The following is a 25,153-nucleotide window of genomic DNA, read 5'->3' as shown; positions in this document are numbered from 1 at the left end:
CGACAGACAAATTGAGAGAAAAAAAATCCAGAAAAACACATTGTGGTCCTTCTGTAGCTCAGTTGGTAGAGCATGGCGCTTGTAACGCCAGGGTAGTGGGTTCGATTCCCGGGACCACCCATACGTAGAATGTATGCACACATGACTGTAAGTCGCTTTGGATAAAAGCGTCTGCTAAATGGCATATTATTTTTTATTTTTTTATTTTTTATTACATTGTAGGATTTTTAATGAATGTATTTAGAAATTATGGTGGAAAATAAGTAATTGGTCAATAACAAAAGTTTATCTCAATACTTTGTTATATACCCTTTGTTGGCAATGACAGAGGTCAAACGTTTTCTGTAAGTCTTCACAAAGTTTTCACACACTGTTGCTGGTATTTTGGCCCATTCCTTCATGCAGATCTCCTCTAGAGCAGTTATGTTTTGGGGCTGTTGCTAGGCAACACAGACTTTCAACTCCCTCCAAAGATTTTCTATGGGGTTGAGATCTGGAGACTGGCTAGGCCACTCCAGGACCTTGAAATGCTTCTTACGAAGCCACTCCTTCGTTGCCCGGGTGGTGTGTTTGGGATCATTGTCATGCTGAAAGACGCAGCCACGTTTCATCTTCAATGCCCTTGCTGATGGAAGGAGGTTTTCACTCAAAATCTCACGATACATGGCCCCATTCATTCTTTCCTTTACACGGATCAGTCGTCCTGGTCCCTTTGCAGAAAAAGAGCCCCAAAGCATGATGTTTCCACCCCCATGCTTCACAGTAGGTATGGTGTTCTTTGGATGCAACTCAGCATTCGTTGTCCTCCAAACACGACAAGTTGAGTTTTTACCAAAAAGTTATATTTTGGTTTCATCAACTTAGCATTCTTTGTCCTCCAAACATGACAAGTATTTTGGTTTCATCTGACCATATTAAATTCTCCCAATCTTCTTCTGGATCATCCAAATGCTCTCTAGCAAACTTCAGACGGGCCTGGACATATACTGGCTTAAGCAGGGGGACACGTCTGGCACTGCAGGATTTGAGTCCCTGGCGGCATAGTGTGTTACTGATGGTAGGCTTTGTTATTTTGGTCCCAGCTCTCTGCAGGTCATTCACTAGGTCCCCCCGTGTGGTTCTGGGATTTTTGCTCACCGTTCTTGTGATCATTTTGACCCCACGGGGTGAGATCTTGCGTGGAGCCCCAGATCGAGGGAGATTATCAGTGGTCTTGTATTACTTCCATTTCCTAATAATTACTCCCACAGTTGATTTCTTCAAACCAAGCTGCTTACCTATTGCAGATTCAGTCTTCCCAGCCTGGTGCAGGTCTACAATTTTGTTTCTGGTGTCTTTTGACAGCTCTTTGGTCTTGGCCATAGTGGAGTTTGGAGTGTGACTGTTTGAGGTTGTGGACAGGTGTCTTTTATACTGATAACAAGTTCAAACAGGTGCCATTAATACAGGTAACGAGTGGAGGACAGAGGAGCCTCTTAAATAAGAAGTTACAGGTCTGTGAGAGCCAGAAATCATGCTTGTTTGTAGGTGACCAAATACTTATTTTCCACTATTATTTGCAAATAAATTCATTAAAAATCCTACAATGTGATTTTCTGGATTTTATTTTTCATTACATAGTTGAAGTGTACCTATGATGAAAATTACAGGCCTCTCTCATATTTTTAGGTGGGAGAACTTGCACAATTGGTGTCTAACTAAATACTTTTTTGCCCCACTGTAAATGTGAGAAAACATGAGATATGTTGCTATAATGGAGATGGTCATCTAGAATGTCCGTACCATTGTTGATAATGATTGTACATTTTTATGACGATAATGACGATGATGATTGATGGTGACAAAAATGTTGTTGACGATTATGATGATGATGAAAATGATGTCCATTTTGATGTAGATGATAATGATGGCAATGAAAATAACAATGATGATGACATAATGACAGTGACAATGATCAGAATAGGGATAATGAAGAACAAAACAGAGGAAATAGGGGAACACGCTCACTCTGGACGCCATGTGACTTGACGTCTCTCCAGTCCTGCGAGCCCACTTCTTTGTAGTTGACCAGGTAGTGGCCAATGGGTACACCGCCATGTGAGTCGGGTTTCATGAATGTCACCGTGGCGATGCGCTGTGACACGGCCGACAAGCGCACCGAGTACGGGTTGGAGGGCACGTCTACAAAAAAAGCAGAGAAATAAGTGTCACACTCATAACCGTCCCCCACTGAAACAACACACATCCAAACATCAGTTCCGCTAACCCTTCAGAAACATTAAATTGATGTCTCTATTTGTTTGGAAACATAATATCGTTGGTGTGTAGTTATTGGCAAATGAAAAAACTCTCACAAGTGATACAAAGATGTCGCTATGGCAACTCAGCCTTATTGGGTTTTACAACGCAGAATGCTTTGTGTTAACCCACATACAGTGTTCAGGCGTAAAAATAAAAAAAAGCCAAGGCCATTATATTTATCAGCGGTTGAGTCAATCCCGTTATCACACAAACACTTCCCTTTTATCTGGTGGAGCCACAGGGCTTTGAGCAAATCAAAAGAAACCGTTGCTGTCCTACAGAGCCTCTCTTTTATAAGACCAGGAATACATTAAGTAGAGAGAGGCCTTTCAGCATGATTGTGGGGCTACACACAATCGGCACACACATGCACACAAGTACAAACACCAGCATAAGCACACACACGTACACACTGATATGCAGCCTGCACGCACACTAGTATAAATGCATGCACGCACGCACGCACGTACACACACACACACACACACACACACACACACACACACACACACACACACACACACACACACACACACACACACACACACACACACACACACACACACACACACACACACACACACACACACACACACACACACACACACACACACACACACACACAGGAAAGGCCATGTGAACACACACACACAGACTCAAAGGGAAACCATCAACCATATGGATAAAAGCAAAGATTGAGCTATGAATGTGTATGTACGAAGCCTGATTCAACAATTGATTCTGAGAACCCAGTGGATTCCTTCTAAATAAGTCATACACGTTGGAAAAGTTGCATAGTTACAATGTGTATCTAACGACAAGTTATTATTTACACATAAACTGTATTTCTTTCAATCTCTGTTGCTATATGACAAAGTTAGAGTGGGAAGGGAGACTAATTTAACTATCTTTGCTAACACTGTGGGTATAGGCAGTTCAGCCATCAGAGTCAATCCTTAACAGTCTTATAATACTGCATTTTTAACTTGGCACAACCCCATGGTATCTTGAGTAATACATCAAAGACCATATTCCCGATGCATCTCAGAGTAAGAGTACTGATCTGATTTAACCTTTTAAGTCATAATGAATAAGAGGGTGAACCTGATCCTACAGTTGTTCAGTACTCTTACTCTGAAAGGCTTTGTGAATTCAGGCCCAAAACTTCTTAACATCAGGGATAATGCATGACTTTTCAACTATGACCTGCCATTTACTTGCATCAGTAACATTCATAATATCATTCAAGTTACATAAGGAGTTGCATAAGTGGGTTAGTGCTGCGACACGGTTTCCATAGGAATGAACTGATCATGAATCAAGTGTTAGCATATAGCGGGGTAGTTGGCTCACAGTCTTCAATCTAGAGTTGTCACACTAGACTTTCCTCTCTCTTTAATGATCAGACTTTGAAGCTGAATCCAACTGATGGGCGGGAGAGTGTGTATGAAGGACCCATTGTTTCACTTCATGGATCCCCAAACCTCAGTTTTAGTCTTTTGGTTTGTTAATCACAATGTGGCGACACTCCATTCATTGCGATAAAGGGAAAGAGATCTGAATCTTAATTGAGCGAAGACTTGTTCACTTTCCTTTAGTGATTGTGTCTGTGTGTGTGACAGAGAGAGAGTTTGTAAAGGTGTCTCTGTGTGTTTGAAAGGTGTATTCCGACGTGTGTGTGCATGTATGCGAATATGGATATATGGGTGTGTGTGTGTGTGTGGAATAATATCTCTTAAAACTACATTGTAAGTCCTTTTTCTCAGAATTCTACTTCTAAGAGGCCCTGTGTTTGAAGTAATTGAATCTGGACTAAAGTGAATTGGACTGTGTTATTTTATATTAGCCAGCTCTATGCACCATAAATTAGGGGGTACTTTAGTAAATAGAGGGAACTACGTTAAATCAGCGAGCACTATTTGAGATTAGGTTAGGCTAAATAGAGGTTGGGGGGTGGTTGTGTGGGGGTTTAGTGGATTTACTGCCATGGAAATGGCAAATAAGTAGGTTATCAACAACAAAACAGAGCGAGAGGGGTGCAAAACAGTTGGAAAACGCTATCTGGGCAAGCATAAACGCACACACAGCAATGCACGTACACACTGATATGCAGCATACACAAAAACACGGAGCTGTGAGGGGAACGGCACCTCAGTACCTCCAGGCTCTGATCAGGCCCTACACCCAAACAAGGGCACTGCGTTCATCCACCTCTGGCCTGCTCGCCTCCCTACCACTGAGGAAGTACAGCTCCCGCTCAGCCCAGTCAAAACTGTTCGCTGCTCTGGCCCCCCAATAGTGGAACAAACTCCCTCACGACGCCAGGACAGCGGAGTCAATCACCACCTTCCGGAGACACCTGAAACCCCACCTCTTTAAGGAATACCTAGGATAGGATAAGTAATCCCTCTCACCCCCCTTTAAGATTTAGATGCACTATTGTAAAGTGACTGTTCCACTCGATGTCATAAGGTGAATGCACCAATTTGTAAGTCGCTCTGGATAAGAGCGTCTGCTAAATGACTTAAATGTAATGTAATGTAACACACGAGTATAAATGCATGCGCGCGCACACACACACACACACACACACACACAAAGGGAAGTTTGAGCTATGAAGGTCTGTGCACAAAACCAGATTCAACAATTGATTCTCAAACGTTCCAAATAAGTCGTACAAGTCGCTAAAGTTGAATAGTTAGAATGTGTATTATCTCAACTTCTACAGATGCACAATCGAGAGCAGAGCTGTATCACCGCCTGGTACGGCAACTGCTCCGCCCTCAACCGTAAGGCTCTCCAGAGGGTAGTGAGGTCTGCACAACGCATCACCGGGGGCAAACTACCTGCCCTCCAGGACACCTACACCACCCGATGTTACAGGAAGGCCATAAAGATCATCAAGGACATCAACCAACCGAACCACTGCCTGTTCACCCCACTATCATCCAGAAGGCGAGGTCAGTACAGGTGCATCAAAGCTGGGACCGAGAGACTGAAAAACAGCTTCTATCTCAAGGCCATCAGACTGTTAAACAGCCACCACTAACATTGAGTGGCTGCTGCCAACACACTGTCATTGACACTGACCCAACTCCAGCCACTTTAATAATGGGAACTGATGGGAAATGATGTAAATATATCACTAGCCACTTTAAACAATGTTACCTTATATAATGTTACTTACCCTACATTATTCATCTCATATGCATACGTATATACTGTACTCTACATCATCGACTGCATTCTTATGTAATACTTGTATCACTAGCCACTTTAACTATGCCACTTTGTTTACTTTGTCTACATACTCATCTCATATGCATATACTGTACTCGATACCATCTACTGTATGCTGCTCTGTACCATCACTCATTCATATATCCTTATGTACATATTCTTTCTCCCCTTACACAGTGTATAAGACAGTAGTTTTGGAATTGTTAGTTAGATTACTTGTTGGTTATCACTGCATTGTCTGAACTAGAAGCACAAGCATTTCGCTACACTCGCATTAACATCTGCTAACCATGTGTATGTGACAAATACAATTTGATTTTATTTGATTTGAACATAAACCGTACTTAGGCGGTACTTTAGTAAATAGGGGGAGCTACAGTATGTTAAATCAGTGAGAACCATATGAGATTAGGGTAGGCTAAATAGAGGTTGGGGGGTGGTTATGGGATTTACTGCCATGGTAACAGCAAACAAGGAGGTTATCAACAACAAGAGAGAGAGAGGGGTGCAAAACAGTTGGAAGATACTATATGAAGTGGCATTTTGTTGCTTTGGTCAGCACTAGATATTTAATTGAATGATTGGGGCGATATTTGGTCAATCATGCCACATGGATGATACACAGTTGGAACTATTTGATTGATGAATGAACTTTGATATGTTGAGGTGCATGGTTTACCCGATTCCATATGTATGATATCAAAAAAGTCCAATGTGCTATAATGAGGGAGGATTGGTTACTTTATGGAGGCCAGCACTTACCTGCCTGGGCCAAGATGAACTCCTGGTATTTCACTCCGATGTTGTTCCGGGCCGTGCAGTTGTAGCGTCCGAAATCCCTGTCGGACACTGGGGTGACCTAGGGACAAACATTTGAGTGAGCACAGAGACCAGAGCTAAGTCAATACAATAACACTGGCATTACACTGAGTGAAGACTTTGGGTCACACTAGTTTAGCCATTATAAATAATTGTTTCTTTCATTCAACCCTTATTTTTGGCAATGACCTAGGGAAGAGATGCAGAGGAGAGGAAAGGAGTTGAATAGACCACTTGGAAGCTGGGGATGATTTTTATTTCTGAAGTTAGATTGTTACCGGCGGGTGCCCTGTTGCTTCCTATACCCACCTCTAGCAGGGACTTGCTGTCGGTCGTGTGGATGCGTGTGTTGGCAGTGCCCTCGGCTGAGATGGTGAGGCGTTCTCTCCTCCACAGCATGGTGGCGGGCGGGTTGGACTTGACGTCACAGCTGATGTTTACTGGGTTGCCCTCCCACGAGTAAAAGATGGTTTGGTTGGTCTGGAACTTGGGCATGTCTATCCAAGACACAACATGATTGGTCGGTTAGCTTCCAAGTCGTGCTTAACCAGTCAAATAAGAAACAGCCAGAAAATCTGAGATGAAAAATCCAAAAGATGGGTTGTTGGGTGAGTGAAAAGGGTGTCTCATCAATACACTCTCGCTAAAGTTAAAAGGAAGCTTCAACTTAATTGAAGACACCTCATGCTGAGCGAGAGATCTCCATTACGATACTCTTTCCGAGTGTGTGTGTGTGTGTGTCGTTGTGTGTGTGTGTGTGTGTATGAATCTGGGGTGACGAGCTGGATGGGCTCTAATGAACAATCCCCCCACTGCATTGAGGGGCCGTTTGCCATCACTGCTCGATGCTGCATTCATCCAGTAGTCAGTAGAGTGGCATTATGGTCTGTTTTATGCTTGCTCGCAGTATTCCATTAGGGAGATTGATGCTTGGCGCTTTGTCACAAAGGAGGATGTGCCTCTACCTCCTTTCGTCCCGCCACAGACTAAATAAATGAGCTAATTAGCTCTGCGGTGACAGTTGGCCGCTGCTACGCTCAGTCACACACCTCTTGGGCCTATTTTGTCCATCTACTTTCTGACTGTCATGTGTTGAGGGAGGACTTGATGGGTCACTGCTCTGAGGGTGGCGTGGGAAAAGTGATGGCAGTGTTGTCATGCATGCTCACCTCAAAGGGTGCCACTTATAGCAAGTTTGTTAGAAAAGACAGACACCTGTTGTCTATATAGTTGCTTATTGCATCTCTACTTGAGGTGCAGTGTGTGTTTCATGCCATTAGCCTTTCACGCGAGTTCCAAATATCTCAAATGGTCGCTCCAACGTGAGTTTTTTATGCGTGTGATGTCAGAATCCACTCACTGTTCCAAAATGTGGTTGTTATGCAACAAGACAGTTAACCTACACTGCCCTCAAATCAAGGCATGCTGCCTGATAATTATCTATAGGCTGTTTCAACTTGTCAAATTTTTTGTATTTTCTAACAAGTTTTATTTTCTAACAACAGATTGAATGGAGGTGCAGTACGCCTCATCATTCCTTCACATAAGAAGTAGCCCATTTCAATTTTAGTGACAATTTATGTTTGAGACTGAGCCGGACAAACTTCTCTCTTCAACGAGAGCCCAAGCACTTCCCCAGTTTTCCCCCAGATCAAGTATGAAGACATTGCACATCTCTAGGCAGAACAGGTCTTGCACAAACTTTTCCCACCTGGCACAGTTTCTGGCTGGCGCGGGCATTGCCTTCGTTGCTGTTTATTCGCAGATAATAACTTTGGACGTGTGCATTCCTATCAAAGTAAGTTCCTTATTTTCTGTATATTGTGTTGTCATTCCCGCTGTAGCATACAATATGTATGTAATGTAATGTATTTACTGTTTTATTCACGTTTTGAAGTACTAGTGACAAATCATGCATTACAACTCTTGCATAGATTTAATGGACACATATGATGTGTAATGATTATGATGAGCTAATGCTAAGCTATTTGCCAGCTATGTGTGCCGCCATGTTTGTTGACAATGCATTCTGGTTGTCACGTAAGCATCTGTCAGACCAAAGACGTTGTAAAAAAAATTAAGTGAGGGCATAGTTCACTCGACTGACTTATGGTGCTTTCAAGATAACTGGGAACTGGGAAAAATACGAGATCAAATCATGACATTAGTGATTTTCAGGTAAGAAAGTTGGAGCTTTATAAAGAGGCCCAATTTCCCAAGTTGGACGACTGTTCAAAACTAGTTTTCCCAAGTCGGAGATAGTTTTTTTCAGACTTCCCAGTTGTCTTGAACGCATTGAAATCGGAAGTCGGAGATTTCTGAGTTCCCAGTTGTTTTGAATGCGGCATCAGATTGTAACTACGGTAACTCATGGTTGCCAGCTCAGACCCCCCATTTCAAGGGGTTTTACTTTTATCTAGCGTATAAACTTCTCCTGTGTTTGCTCCCCATTTATTGATAAATCCCCCATTATAGTAGTATTTTCTGCTTCATATCTCCACACAATACCTTCCCCCATTTCTACAGCCCATGGACTTGAAAACCCCTCTAAAATAGTTTCGTCCCTGTCTAGCTTTCGCGCTACGGCTAGGCTAGGCAGTAGGCTTGTATTTGGGGTGATCATCTGTGTCCTTTGTGATTTGTTAAAAATGGTAAACAACTTGTCAAGTCATGTGCTTCTATTTTTTTCAGGCAATAGGCGCAGCCTTCTTTGACTATGTTTGTTTGTGTCTTATAATGAATGGCATTCTGGGATTACGGAGTTTTCGCTTGTCAAACAAACAAACATGGCTGCCATCATAAAGTATTTAGCTGCTGTTAGCTTAGCTGACACACAGCTATTTTCTAAACAGTATCACATTTCTCCCTTGTGCTCACCAGAGATGTGGTACATTGTAAACAAATCTAACTTTTAGGTCGCTAACTTATGTTTTGTTTTTTCGTTAGCGTAACCTGTTATTTAGACTAGTTTATGGAATGAGTTTGGCTGTCGATGTGTTTCGTGTGATGTTTGGATGATGAAGATCGCATTTATCTTTTACAATAAAAAGTGAAATTGAGAAATAAAGTTGTGAAGACATTTATTTCCCATCAGTACAAAACATTTTTTAGATGCTTTCAGACAAATGTTTAGACACGTTTGTTGCATCAGATGTTCTGTTGCTACTGTTTACAATCACATATTTGCAATGGTACACTGCAGGGGCCACTCAACAATGATCACAAATATGTGATTGTATGCATCAAATGTTTAAAGCACCATTGGATTGAATTGAACTGTGTTCTGAAATGAGATGGTGAGATCTTTAGCTTTAATCTTATTATTAAAGAGTACTTGAGGAAGCAGTTATTTCACCAGGAAGTGTGTGTGTGGTGGGGGGATAAATAATGCAGCAGGATATCCTCCTACTACTTAGCCTTTCTGGGGGGCAGGCAACTCTGTTGTGATTAATCTAGCATTTGCTAAAAAGGGAAAACAGAAACACTGTTTAACAATGGAATATTACAAGTCAACAGATTTGTGTGTGTGGTTTTGATGCTTTGCTTGTGCAAACAGGTTGTATTGGTTTTAGATGTAATAATGAAGAAGCTTTTTTAAAATTAAATTCCATTGTCCTCCAATAGAGAATCTTATCTCTACTTCAGTTTGAGCCTCAATTCATGCACCTTGGTTAAAAAGCGAGGTAGCGGCTGTGCACCATTCCCATTGTTTGTATACTGTGCAGATGTGCAAACTTGTGTGTGTATACTGTAACTGTGTAGGCATGTGTGTTTTTGTTCTCAAACTGTACTTACACTCGATATCGAGGAACATGCTCTTTTGGTGGCCCCCGATCCTGCTGAGGGCCTCACAGTCAAAACGGCCTAAGTCAGTTAGCTTCACCCCACTGATGGTCAACATGGACTTGCCATGGCGGCCCCGCACGTCCACACGCCCATCCTGGCTCTGTGCAGGCACACATGCATGCGCGCACACACACACACACAGAAACAAACACACACACACAAACAAATGGATCGTGAATGTATTGCATACTGTACATCTCATGTGAAGAATTTCCTTTATCCACTCCATCCACACACATACACTTTTTTCTGTTGACCTTTTACTCCATAACAAACTCACACACCTTCAAACCTGTTAAATCCCCCTGACACTCAGTCAAACCAAGTATCTGATGTAAAAGTCAGTTTTACGCCTCAAGCTAGGATTAATGTGATTGACTATCAATTGATTTGCAATAATTAGATAGAGAACTGTGAAGACAGATGGTCTCAATTTGATGCCAAGGGTCAATTAGATTGGGGGCAGCAATCATTCCTTGTAATCATCAGTGATACTTAACAAAGACAAACTGGCTCAGCATGATCACTTAGAAAGGAGATATTTTGGGTTCTTCAAATACTTTGAGAGTTTGATCAAGCCTGTCTGGTGTGCCAGATGGGTGGGGTTTGCACTTTTGGGACTAGTCCATTGGTGATTTTAATATTTGAAAGAAAACAAATACTATTTGAACTCAGCTGTGCTAGCTGTGTTGACTCCGTAAGCAGATATTAACTGCAATTGATTAATCAAGTCCTAGGGTTAGAAACCAGCAGGACTGGGCCCAGTATTCATAACCCCTGGAGTTCCCATGCCAATTTGGCCGATAGATATCTCTCCACCCTCTGGGACCCATCTCTGTGTCCTTTTCCTCCCTTCTCCTTTAGTTTTGAGCCTTGGTGTCTCTTGAGAGCTCGCCCCTGCAGTGTGCAGATGTGGCAGACTCACACTGACTCCGACGCCCACTCTATAGATCTCCCTAAACAATCGATGCATATCCAGCCCCAGCTGTTAATGCCGATTATAATGCCTCAGTCAGTGAATCGTCACTTACATTTAAGTCATTTAGCAGACGCTCTTATCCAGAGCGACTTACAAATTGGTGCATTCACCTTATGACATCCAGTGGGACAGTCACTTAAACTTAAGGGGGGGGGGGGGGTGAGAGGGATTACTTATCCTATCCTAGGTATTCCTTAAAGAGGTGGGGTTTCAGGTGTCTCCGGAAGGTGGTGATTGACTCCGCTGTCCTGGCGTCGTGAGGGAGTTTGTTCCACCATTGGGGGGCCAGGGCAGCGAGCAGTTTTGACTGGGCTGAGCGGGAGCTGTACTTCCTCAGTGGTAGGGAGGCGAGCAGGCCAGAGGTGGATGAACGCAGTGCCCTTGTTTGGGTGTAGGGCCTGATCAGAGCCTGGAGGTACTGAGGTGCCGTTCCCCTCACAGCTCCGTAGGCAAGCACCATGGTCTTGTAGCGGATGCGAGCTTCAACTGGAAGCCTTGTGTAGATTAAAGTTGGTTTGATCCTATTTTACCTTGAATGTAATTATTTTTAATATAATTGTGGTTGGCTATGAAAGTGGTGCATTCAGTAGGATGGTCACAGTGTGCTACTGCACATATACAGCAGGTGCCCTCCACAGTCCATTTGAACAATTCAGGAGTGGAACTGGACATTGCATTTGGAGTGCATAGAAACACTGTCAAATAAACAGGGGGGGTGCAGAAAGCAAATCTGCCAGAGGAAGAGAATGCTGACTCTGGGCTTTATGCATTCTCTATCTCTCTTGCTCTCTCTCCTAGATGTGGGTTATTTATTCCCAGGTTCCACTGGCTGAGGAAGGGATGCTCTCTCTAGGGAGAAGGAGGGATGCGATGGCGGGAGAAAAGGGAGGAGGGAGAGAGAGAGGGAGGGAGGGAGGGACTGAGACACTAGCCTGTTTGATATGCAGTGCAGAGGAGCTGACATGGACAGGTGGCACTGCAGGAGCACACACTCAGACACAGACAGACAGAAGGAGGGAGAAAGAGAGAGAGAATGAGACATCAAGCCCACATAGCAAGAGGAAAAGGGGAGAGATCGGTAGAGAGAGAGAGAGGTAAAGGGAGGTGGAAGATGAAAGATGGCGAGCAGAGCAGATCAGTGGAAGCCCTCTCTGGACATGCCCTGCTACACCCTGCAATGATCACACATGATCTTAAATAAGATATCTACAAAGCTGAACTCTAAGTAACCCCATGCAAATCTCTCCGATGGTATTAGTGCTGGCTCTGGATCAGTTAAAACAAGATGCATCATCTTTCCTTATCCTCTTCATTCAGTTAAGATACAGTGGCTGTGGCTGTTGACCTTGGGAGTGTCGTCTCTCTGTAAGACCTTATTAAGCTGTCGTGAATGGGGAGCTGTAGTGGCTCGCTGCTAGTGCTAGCATAACCTCGCCAGTGGCATTGAGAAGAGAAAACAGGTTAAACAGAAACCCACAATGCTGTGTTACTATGTATCATTGACTTTCAGTCAGCGTACACTGTTTCTCAGCTAGTTTGCTTGGTTTGTATTTGCTTTAATGAGAAACAAATGCGCTAGTTGGCTAGCGACATGGCAAAAAGGAGACAAAACAAAACCGACATAAAAGTAGTGGAGTTACGTTTTATGGTACTGGATAAGAGAATAGAGAGCAGCACGCTGGCTGTGTCTGGATATACAGATTGAAAGAAGCGGCGACTAGCTTTTCACCGAAATGAACACGGCCATCCATCAAGGAAGCAGTATACACAAAGCCCAAGTTTGTTCGGCACTCACATTTCCATAATTTCATTTGCCTCAACGTGCAAAGAAGTATTTACTCTCATTCGGTGCCTTGATTTATCAAGTTGAGCGGATTACGCCAACGCACACATTCATTTATCTCAGCCATTGACCTTTTTCCCGGGGAAAGCAGAAGCCATCTTTGCTAATGCAGCGCCTCTCGAAAAGCATTAGTGCTCGGCGGCTACTGAGACAATGACAGAAAAACACATGGTAGCTGTCTGTTTACTCTGAGCCATGATTAGAGCATTTCTTTAACCTTCGTATGTTGAGGCACTATGTTTCACAATGTATGCTCCGAGAATCTCAGAGATGAATGGTCTTCATTGAAAACATCCTAGTCGTATACAACATGGTTTTGTTTCAAATGAGTCACCAATGGCATCGAACCATGATACACTGTTGAGTATAACCAATCTTTGGATGAGGTAGCTTACCCTTATGGCCTACCTTTTCTCTCTTTGTTCAGTAACACAATTAACAATCTTTTACTTCACATATACCTTATTGCATGGTGGATATAACGTAGTGCCTCTAAAGAGCTCTAGGAAGGAGATGTTGGAATTACTGGGCCCACAAAACGTATACTCAAAAAATGTCTCGGTACTGAGAATTACTCTATGATCCAGTCACATCCATCCTCAAAAGGTGAGCATTCTCCTCAGACGTGCTCTTTGTTAATACCGGCCATCTGGTCTGTGCAAGAAATAAAGGGTGAGAGAGGGTTGAGGACGGTACTTTGTGTGACTGCAGGCAGAATGCAGTAAGTGGAAGGTGGACAGTAAAAGCATGGACAACAGGGTTACCTTGTCTGTGTGTGTGTGTCTCTCTCTGTGTGTGTGTGTGTGTGTCTATGTGCATGCTTGCTTGCGTGGGACTGTATGTGTCTAGAAAGGGTGATACGGGTACCAGTAGAGTGCAACAGTAGGCAACATACAATGAAAAGGAGGGTGGAAGTAAGAGCAGGTGACAGCCCAGGGTTACCTTGTCTCCATCGGCAAAGCTCTGACCGTCACTGGCTCTCCTCCAGGAGATCTCAGGGAGCGGCTCCCCCTCAGCCACGCAGGAGATCATGGCGGCACTGCCCTCTACCGCCGTCACGTTACGCAGCTGGGTGATGTGTGGCTGGACTGGAGGGACAGAGAGATAGAAAGAGAGAAATTTAAAAAGAGGGAGGTAGAAGGGGGGAGCGTCCAAGATAGATAAAAGAGAGATAAATAGAGAGAGCAGGAGAGGGACCAAGAGAGATAGAGGGAAAGAGAGAGGAGGGATGAAAGAGAGAGAAAGATAGGGAGTCAGAGTGAAATTAAGAAAGTGAGATGAGGAGAAAGAGAACTACAATAATTTTAGACAGACGCCTAGTGCTAACACCATGTATTGGAGGATAGACGACTTTGGGCTTGACTATTGAGGCCCTACGATCTAAATCTTCTGCTCAGAATCATACTTTTCCACTTCTGAAAGAAGGGGTGTGCATCACAGTTTATAGCCTCGAGAAAAAGTAGTCCTTGGTACAGTCGAGTCCCCTGTCCACACCGTGCCAAGACTGACAACCAGACAGACAACCAGGACTTTGAGTTAAGTCTCCCTACTCCCTTACAACCTCTTTCTCCCAACACCTATACTCCTCCTTTTCTCTTCAAAATCGTTTTTTTCCCCAGACAAACCATTTTTTAAATGCTGAGCGCCCCCGATAAACAGCATTAAGGAGTGGGGAATTGTGGCTATGGTGTAGAGATCCGCTCACCGTTAAGTCAATCTCTCAGACATGGCCGTCTAAGCTAGCGCCCGAACGTCACGCGTGTCATTGGCAAATAGTTCGCAATATTAAAAAGAAATGACAACCTGTACAAGTAAAGTAGCAAGGGCTGTAAACTGTGAAGAAGTGGAAGTGAATGGAGAAATAGGCCAAAAGTGTGTCTGGTTTTTAAAGCTATCTTGGCGAGATCAAGAAGTTGTTTGTAATTTCAAAAAGAGTGAACCTTAGGGTGGATGAGCCATCTAAGGGGATTGAGAGCTTGTCACGTAACAGGGTCATACACACACATATGCCTATATGCACTATCACACAAACGTACATGCACATGTACGTACGTACGCACGCACGCACACATACAAGCACAAAATCAATTATTTTCTTAATTGATAGTCTTAGTAGTTAAATTAGCTCAGTCCTTGAAGAGCCAAAAATGGAAGCATAAACAATTATCTTTTGACAGAAATAAGTCAGTAATATTTTAGTGGATATTTTTTTTCTCAAGGTAAGCTAAATACTTTCAAACACGGCCTTGAGACCTGATTCAAGTACTACAACACATTTTTATTTACACCCAGAGACCCTAGTGGGAACCAAGCAGCGATACACAGATGAGGCCTATGATTCACTCCAGGGTGGGAAAGTTGCTGTAAAGGATGAAAAATATCTTACCCCCTTCAAATGAAATATGATAGTATTTATCAATATGATATGGGAATGGGCTTAAGCTTGGTAAAGAGATGGTAAATTCTGTGCAAGTGTGACTTCTCCTTTATAGACGAATAACTGCTCAGTGGAGCAACCTGAAGATTAAAAGATATTAAGCAACTCTTGGTAGCACAATGGAATGCATTTAGCCAATAGCTTCATCAAGGTCTTCTCTTATACACATTATTTTGTAAAATAAGCTTTTGCTTCAAGTTTTTTTAACATGAAGATTTGATTCCCATTTCAATATTGCCTACAGTGGTTCCTCCTTTAAAAGTTGCGAGATACCCAATGCTATGGCTTCATTGCTCCAGACCACCACAAGGGGGAGGTAGAGTACTCATTGTGCATTTTGGGTCCCAAGGTTTATATTTGACCAATCATATTGAGTGGTTCCAAAGAATAATTTGACGCGAGCCACCAGTCGCTGGTGACTTTCTTCAGCAAAGATGGCTGACAAAACATTACGGTGGAAGCAAATGTAAGTAATAATGTCACAACGAGTCAATAAAAAAATGTATAATTCAGAGGAATATGTTAGTAGAGACAAATAAATGATCTATTTTTTTTGTCATAAAGTTAATTTACGAAAATCGCTATTTAGCCAGTTTTTTTCCGGTCATATCCAATACCAGGTGTATCAAACTGCTGTGCTGTATGTATGTATTACAATTATACACTTCAACAGTGTTTACCACTTCTGCTCCTGGGACATCAATGATTACACATTGTAACTATGTAATAGACTAGAAACATGATTTAAGTAAAGAATGATTTGTAATTCATATATACAGAAGAAAAAAAAACAGTACACTACACTTCCTATGCATATCTAACTCCCTTCATCTGCATTAATCTGAAGAGGTTCCCCCAGCCATGTGGACGACTGAAAACAGGGCAGAAAAGTTTGTTTGTCACCAGAGCGGTTAAGAGCATATTACTATTTGCCTGTGAATAACCAGACCTTCATACAAACTTTCTATGCTGAATACTTGACGCATAACTGAAGGTGCTGCCATATCCTGCCAGAACGCCGACAAGCGAGCCACTTCAGGGGGAGAATGATGCGTGGAATAGGGAGAGGAACGAGATGGGAGTAACAATCCAGGCTATTTGCTCTGAGACCTGCATAATAATGTCATGAAATAAGCAGGGAGCATATGTCTGACCGTGATTGGAAGTGCTATAGAGCAGCGCACAATTGACCAAGTGTCATCCAGGTTTGGCCACGAGTGGAGCAGCGATCTAAGACACTGCATCTCGGTGCAAGCGGCTTTACTACAGTCCCTGGATCGAAAACAGGCTGTATCACATCCAACCATGATTGGAAGCGCCATAGAGAAGCACACAATTGGCCCAGTGTCACCCGGGTTTGACTATGGTAGACCGTCATTGTAAATAAGAATTTGTTCTTACCTGACTTGCCTAGTTAAATAAAGGTTACATTTAAAAAACAACTGGCAACCGCAGCACAATCAATAGGAGGTGAACAGTGGCTGGTGCTGAACATATAACTAACTTATGTAAATGTTGCACACCAACAGATGGAGAAGACCTACAGCAGTCAAACAATTCATTTCAACCATAATCTTCATTTTAATTTGACTTTACAAACAACAAGAGGGTTTAAATGGAGTCTAGTTCTTTGGCGCCTAGACCTATATAAAATAACTTTACTGGCTCAGGTAGGCCATGAGGCTTAACAGACTTCTAGAAGTAGGGTTTTCTATATTAGGCCTACATACAATTGCAACTGGTCAAAAATGTAGCATCCTAAATAAAAGCAATCATTCAAAGAAAAAAGTCTAAAACAATGTAACTAATAATGAAAAGCAAACATTTGTAAATAGCAAACTCTAAAAGTAATTGGAAAGGTAGATAGAAATGACAAATTATACAAATTATTTTGTATCTTTATTGTGGTTACAATAAAGAATGTAAACAAGATGGTGTTTTTATTTACTGTAGTGATGGTCAACTGGAGTCATTTTGAAAACAGGTTTTCAAACACTTGTTTTCCACAAGTGTACTTTAGTACTGTAGCAGGTGTAGCCCATCATGCAAATGTTTCCTATTAGCAGGACAATATACTTTTTATAGCCCGGCTACTATTGTGAAAATCCCTCAACTTGCAATGTATTTGATGCTTAAGTACTCTCAACTGTTACATTTCTAACTCAAAACAGCAGTACAGTATTTATTCATCAACATCTTTATGCTTTCGTTAATAAAATAACGAGAAAAAATACATTCAAATGCAGATGTTTATTGAAACTACATTTTAGTCGTACTTTCACCCAGCTCCATGACCACGGGTGAGATGATTGATGAGATGATCAGTGTATTTGTTGCATTGTTGTATGATCAATTTCTCTAGCCAAAACATCTTGATGGCCTTGACCAGTTTATCTTTGCATGTCGGCTTGGCAGTTACGGATTAATGTTTTCAGTTGATGCCAAACAAGTTCGATCAGGTTTAAGTCAGGAGACCTACATGTAGAGAAAGAAAGAAATACAGTTGCCACTAAAGTAATATTTTATATATTTATTTATTTATTTCACCTTTATTTAACTACATGAAGCTCTACTTACTCTTACTCGCTGGCGTTTTGACCCAGTTTATGCCCTCATTTGTAATGCAAACCCGGGCGGCAATGCGTTTTGGGCCATTGTCTGCATTTGGAGAAGATGTTTTATTTATTTAGCCTAACAGCCAACATTAGGTACAATAATACAAATATACAGGTAAATAGGCCTAAATATAACAACATATTAGTATAATCCTACCTTGAAAGAAACGATGTGGTCCCAGAAACACCACTCTGACATAGGGTCTAGCATATCTCTTGATGATTTGTTCCTCACAAAGAAATCTCGAGCAACGATACCTGAAAAAGGAGGCAAGAGTGAATTATTATACATAACTGTCCGTGAGGTGTAGGCTACAATATTTTATATACCTTTTGCTTTGTAAATAGCCAAACTTACCATCAAAAATCAAATATGGGCCTGGTCCCTGGCGAGAAAATGTCAGCCACACATGGAGTTTGAGCGGACGGACACTTGGGACTTGGCTTGCTTCATCTTCTTCCTTATTTTCTGTAGCAATTTTGAGCATATTGCTCACGGGCCACAGTTGGTTGGACTGTGAAGATGACGTCATTGAATGCCTTGCCAGCTTTGATCCATGCCTGGGCCTGCCGGACGCGAGGGTCTTTGTTCGTCAGACGAATCATTGGGTCGAAACTACAGAACATTATGGCTATTAGCAGGGCTATATTTTGTCCTTTATAAATATTATTTTGGCCTTTATACAGATTACAATTGCTCGTTTTTCTGAATACAAAATCATCTCCAAAATATTGTTATAAATAGCCTTCTTACTCTTGACATCTATTTCAGCACCGTTTCACGCTGCTCTGAGACAAGCATGGAGAAACGAAAATGTTCAATTAATATTTCATGATATTCTTAAGATATATGTGTTGACTGAATATAAGTAAGTGATGTCTGCTAAATAATCAAGTTAGGTTTCTCCAGAAATAAATAATTATGAATAACAAACTGGCTTTAGTGAGAATGTCTCACCCCATGTTCAAGAAGGGCCTTTTTCTCACTCACTCCAGGTTAAATGAAAACAAAATCTTCAAAATATTTTTTTATTATTATTATTAATTCATTTTGAAATATATAAAAGCCCCTTAGATATTCTCAGATATTCTCACAGATCCTAATGGAAAATGACCTTTAGATATTAATTTAGAATCCTCCAAATGTAATTATTGGCGGCTTTATATACAAATGAGTGAGAATGTCTCACCCCATGTTCAATAATTGCCTTTTTCTCGCTCACTCTAGGTTAAATGAAAATTAAATCTCCAAAGTATCGTTACTTTTTAAACAAAGCAATTATTATTATTAATAAATTAAAAATTATATAAAAGACCCTTATATAAATTGATGTTTCATGGTAGACCAGATGTCAGCCAGTGCAGCGCTCTGCGGGCTCTCTTCTCTTCATCCCCTGCTCTCTCAACTGTCAGGGGTAATAAAACTACCTTACAACTGTGTTTCACGCCGCACTTTGCGAAACAAAACTCAAGCCCTCTGCTAACTTGTTAATTTAAAATGTGCATTTTGAAGAACAACCGGATCCTTGGCCTTGAAAGGATCTTGATGACTACTAGATCACAAATCCCCACATATGTTCTTAAAGAGGAAAGAGCTCCATCAGAATAATCAGGGAGGAAATATGCTGGCAGTTTTATGAAAATCTAAATGTAAACGTTTATGAACAGGGTGTCACCGACTGTACAATAAACCTGGAATTGTATTAGATTCAAGTTGTTGGAAGATTGGTTGAGGTAGTGGCAACTGTATGGTTGGTAGTGGCAACTGTATGGTCATATATGCATAGTCACTTTAGCCATATCTACATGTACATACTACCTCAAACAGCCCGGCTACTTTTATAGCCTCGCTACTGTTACTTTTCACTGTCTTTTTACTGTTGTTTTTATTTCTTTACTTACCTATTGTCCACCTAATACCTTTTTTGCACTATTGGTTAGAGCCTGTAAGTAAGCATTTCACTGTAAGGTCTACACCTGTTGTATTCAGCGCACCGTGACAAATAAACTTTGATTCGATTTGTATGGTGAATGTTTTCCTCTGAAATAATATTTTTCCTTGGTGAATAGGAATTGGCTGTTTGTTGCGCTCAAGACGAAACACCTTATATTCAAATCAATATGTATTCATAATAACACAGATAGAACAATGAGCCAGATATTTCACCAGATGTATAATTGTGAAGCATCTGGTTGCCGTTTCCACTCAATGACAAATATGGTGATACGAAGAAGCCCAGTGGCCGGCAGATGGAACAAAATGGATTTTGGCCGACATTATGCAAATGTTCTCATCGTTTAAACATTTGATCGCAATATAGTTTTCTGTTCCCAAAACTAGAATCTTTTAAGAACAGAGTGGACTAAATTAAGTTGATTTTACCTTTAGCAAAAGTAAAAAAAAGGGAGGATATAGTTATTACACACATGCTCTTCACAGAGTACGTGTTCCCCCTAACGGAAATATGGAAATGCATTCTAGAAAAGGGCTCTCCAACCCTGTTCCTGGAAAGCCACCCTCCTGTGGGTTTTTCGCTGTAACTCCAGTTGTAACTAACCCATCAACCAGCTAATAATTAGAATCAGGTGCGCTAGAATAAGGTTGGAGCGAAAACCTACAGGACGATATCTCTCCAGGAACAGGTTTGGGGAGCCCTGTTCTAGAACGCTCATGCTTGGTTCTGCCCCCTCCATGCTTGTTCTGCTCACTATGACTTATTTGTTCTCATTGGAAACAACAGGCTGTGGTCTATCTTGGGTTATTTATAAAATATCTTTGGTAATACTCAGGAATATGTAGCTTATGTTGGAATATGTTGCTTATAATGCACAGGAAACATGTAGATTATTATAGTGCCTACTGCCTATGGCGGAATTTGCAGTTTGTAACGCTCAAGACGCAGCATCTTTCATTCCAATCCATTATTCATAGAGAGACGTGCAAAAGGTCCAAGACTTTACACTTCCGAGGAACATCAAGGAATACACAGTAAACATGTTAAAAGCATTCTATAGTGCCTAATTCCTAAAAACTTTAGATTTCTATAGGCAAAAGTAAATGGGTATGCTAAAATGACATCAACTATAGGTCCAATTCTGGTTCTGGTCGAATCAAATAACCAGATAAAATCCAGGTACAGTAGCAGGACGACATTAAGATGGCTGAGAAGGACATTATATGTTGGTTGTAATTATTAAATGTGACGCAAAACCATTTGACATGTTTACTTCAATTTGAGAGTGTCATACAATAAGTATGGATGCCCACGAAGAACATGCTGCTACACTCACCGAACACTTTGAGGAAGAGCTCCCTCTCCTCTGCCCCGGCCTTGTTGGTGGCTCGGCAGGTATAGTCGCCCCCGTCCCCCTGGATGATGTTGCGGATGGTCAGGGTACTCCTGCCTGCCTCCATGGTGTTGAGGACATATTGCTCTGACCTTTCCAACTGCTGGCCCTTCCTGTGTGCAGAGAGACAGTACAGGTAGAGATGATTAATTCGTACAATACACATAAAAACATATAGGCTAGAGGTGCACAACCAATTCAACTACACACACATGCAAACATAGAGATCAAACACGTATATCTCTACCCCCCCCCCTCCACCACCATCACCACCAAAACCACCGTCACCCTGATACGATAAGCATAAAATAGCTTTACTGCATTTCACAATAAATTGTTTGTCACACGCACACATCCCCACACATGTTATAATGATGTTAAAACTCCGTCTCTCAAGGAAAGAGAGAGCGAGAGAGAGGGAGGATAATTGAAAGTGGACTGGGAGAAACACTGAGGTATAGTAATAAGGCTGGAGGGAGCCAGGGAGGAAATGAAGAACTGTGTGTGTGTACGTACAAGCTGGTCTGTGGAGCGGGCAGGGCGCTAGGCACAGGAAATTACACTGGCCGTATCAGAGTCTATGACTGACTGAAAGCAGGCACAACCAGCCAGCCAGGTGGAAACACCACACACCACAACAGGAAATGTAACTGAGGGAGGAGGGGAAGGACGGTGTATGAGAGAAAGAAGATGAGAAAGAAAGAGGTGTCCTCTAGCTCCTTAATACCATTAATACCAGAATGGTTATGAGTGCAGTCTTGCAAACCAGTGTGAGGTGCAGGGAGGGTGGTATGGTTATGGTGGCACAGTGGTCAGATTGCAGTTGTCATGATGACGAGAACACAATGGACATAGTTGAGTTGTGGTCAGTGATGACTTGTGGTCAGCGTGTGAAGCAATGTTCAAAGTGTTAGGGTGAAGCTGCAGTCAGGATGGAGTTACGGTCAGAGTTGAGTTGTGGTCAGTGTGGAGTAGTGTTCAAGGTGGAACAAAGAGGGCAGTACACTCTTAAGGGTTATTCGGCTGTTCCCATAGGAGAAACAATTTTGGTTCCGGTTAGGACCCTCTTTGGTTCCAGGTAGAACCATTTTTGGTTCCATGCACAACCCTGAGTTTTACCTCAGAAAGGGTTATACCTGCAACCAAAAGGGTTCTACCGGCAACCAAAAAGGGTTCTACCGGCAACCAAAAAGGGTTCTACCGGTAACCAAAAGGGTTCTACCGGCAACCAAAAGGGTTCTACCGGCAACCAAAAGGGTTCTACCGGCAACCAAAAAGGGTCCTTCAAAGGGGGATCAGCTGAAGAACTCTTGAAAGCATATTTTTTTCTAAGAGTGTACGATGATGTGGTCACATGCGGCCACAGTACAGAGTCAAGCTTGGTTGTCAGGATGGTTAAAAAACAGAGCTTTCTAAACCATTTATTTGAACTCAATACAGTGTGACAGTCTACATGGAGCAATTAGGCAAGCCAGTGGTGCAAGGCGAGGCACATCGAGATATAATTTTCACAGGATAAACCTAGACTTAACATTTCAATTGCTTTCCGTAATTACATGGCCAATTAAAACTCCATCTTTCCCATTGATAGAAAAGCTATTACAAGAGTGAATTTGAGGCGGGGGAACAAAAAAAATTGTCAGTCAAAATCCTTCCCACAGCCAATACAAAAACGGTTATATTTGGAGCCACTCCAAAGGTTATATGCACAGTTCAGACTTTTCTTCTGAAAGTTGAAAATGACCTTTGACATACACACAACATTTATGAATTCCTCCCACACAACTGTATCAGCATTTGAAAGAGCAGCATATACATGAATGCACATTTGGGAGACCCTCTAAAGTTTAATTTCTCTCCTCAAGTATTTCTAGTCACTCCACTTATTACATCTATTCCAGCACTAGCACACATGATTGAACTAATCAAAGGCTTGATGATTAGTTGACCAGAACAATCCGGTGTGCTAGCACTGGAATATACATAATAACGGGAAAGGCTGGGGATCTTTTGCGAAAGAGAGGAAGGGAAACACAGATCTAGAAAGAGAAAAGGGGGTTGTCTTGCTGTGAAGAGGGCAGAACAAGCCATTAACTCACAAAAGTTACAGGCGTAGGATCTGTTGCAGATGAGTTTTATGATTTACATAAATTCATTGAAAACCTTCACTAACACAGTAACAGTATTGCACATTTGACTTTTGTCCACCTAATCGCCTAGTCACCGGACAAGCAACATTATGGACTAAACACTCAAATTCCGTTGCTGCAGGATTATTTTGCTACAACAATACTGGTCAAATTAAGATCCTACATCTGTAACAGGATAACAGTGTTGTGTTAATTAGGGCATACAATGAAAAGTGTTTTAAAGTGTTTTGCAATGGAGGAAACATTTGCATTTCTCATTGGACAAGCTCAAGTGGTTCCTCCTTGTTTCAGAGTGTTTTCTTCCATTTGGTGCCTAATGAACACAATCCTAATGAGTGTGTCACTCAGGTTCAGGATATATGCAACAGCTGTTGTATGAATGAATGAGTGTGTTAGATGTAAACATGTTAACTGATGCAGGTATGACTATTGTGACACATGTTAACGATGGCGGCACATTCTAGATGGACATGTCACAGTGTCAACGAGATGTCATCATTTACAGTGTCTGTCGACAGCACTGGCTTGTGAAGAGTGTGTGTGTGTGTCATTTAGAACATTGGGACATTGAAGAAAGCACTAGTCTGTAACAGTGATATACAGTTGAAGTCGGGAAGTTTACATACACTCAGGTTGGAGTCATTAAAACTTGTGTTTCAACCACTCCACAAATGTCTTGTTAACAAACTACAGTTTTGGCAAGTCGGAGGTGTACTTGTGGATGTATTTCAAGGCCTGACTTCTTGGGAAAATCAAAAAGTCAGCCAAGACCTCAGAAAAACATTTGTGGACCTCCACAAGTCTGGTTCATCCTTGGGAGCAATTTTCAAATGCCTGAAGGTACCACGTTCATTGGTTTAGAGTGTGTAGTCTTAGAGTGATTATCTTAATTTACCGAGGTTAGCTAGCCAGCTATTTGTCGTCCTTAACGTAGGAGACTCTGCTAGCTAGCCAACAGCTAGCCAACGCTAGCCAACGTCTTCTGAATAGAACTCAACAACCCGGTCGCATTCACAGGTAGTATCACATTTTCATTTCATTTCATTACAGTACAACGGTTTGATTTGTTTGATCGTAGCTAGCTACTTAGCTAGCTACATAGCCGTCTTTGTATCAAAGATAATTGTGTAGTCTAGAGCGATTTTCTAGGTTAGCTAGCCAGCTATTGTCGTTCTTTTAACGCAACGTAACGTAAACAACTCTACTAGCTAGCCAGCTAGCCCCCGAACAGCAGCACTGTAGAAACTATTACACTCAACGGAACGACTTGATTAGTGTAGTGTCAACAACGCACCCACTGCCAGCTAGCCTACTTCAGCAGTACTGTATCATTTTAATCATTTTAGTCAATAAGATTCTTGCTACGTAGCTTAACTTTCTGAACATTCGAGACGTGTAGTCCACTTGTCATTCCAATCTCCTTTGCATTAGCGTAGCCTCTTCTGTAGCCTGTCAACTATGTGTCTGTTTATCCCTGTTCTCTCCTCTCTGCACAGACCATACAAACGCTCCACACCGCGTGGCCGCGGCCACCCTAATCTGGTGGTCCCAGTGCGCACGACCCACGTGGAGTTC

The 25,153-nt window shown here is 42.0% G+C and overlaps 1 protein-coding gene across 3 annotated transcripts in view; it reads right to left on the bottom strand.

Annotated features, from left to right (window-relative positions):
- The window catches only part of LOC124011314 (neural cell adhesion molecule 2-like), a 457,182-nt gene that overhangs the window by 63,114 nt on the left and 368,915 nt on the right, over positions 1 to 25,153 (bottom strand). For all 3 annotated transcript variants that reach the window (XM_046324554.1, XM_046324556.1, XM_046324555.1), the window contains exons 7-12: positions 21,372 to 21,541; positions 13,971 to 14,116; positions 10,156 to 10,306; positions 6,670 to 6,857; positions 6,304 to 6,400; positions 2,008 to 2,181 (exon numbers count right to left, since the gene is read on the bottom strand). In XM_046324554.1, the coding sequence (XP_046180510.1) occupies positions 2,008 to 2,181; positions 6,304 to 6,400; positions 6,670 to 6,857; positions 10,156 to 10,306; positions 13,971 to 14,116; positions 21,372 to 21,541 (926 nt within the window). The remainder of the gene's footprint in view (positions 1 to 2,007; positions 2,182 to 6,303; positions 6,401 to 6,669; positions 6,858 to 10,155; positions 10,307 to 13,970; positions 14,117 to 21,371; positions 21,542 to 25,153) is intronic.

This window comes from Oncorhynchus gorbuscha, linkage group LG23 (assembly GCF_021184085.1).
Source record: "Oncorhynchus gorbuscha isolate QuinsamMale2020 ecotype Even-year linkage group LG23, OgorEven_v1.0, whole genome shotgun sequence".
Lineage (NCBI taxonomy): Eukaryota > Metazoa > Chordata > Actinopteri > Salmoniformes > Salmonidae > Oncorhynchus > Oncorhynchus gorbuscha.
Note: the sequence above shows the minus strand (reverse complement) of the source record. Positions and strands in the feature narration are given on the sequence as shown.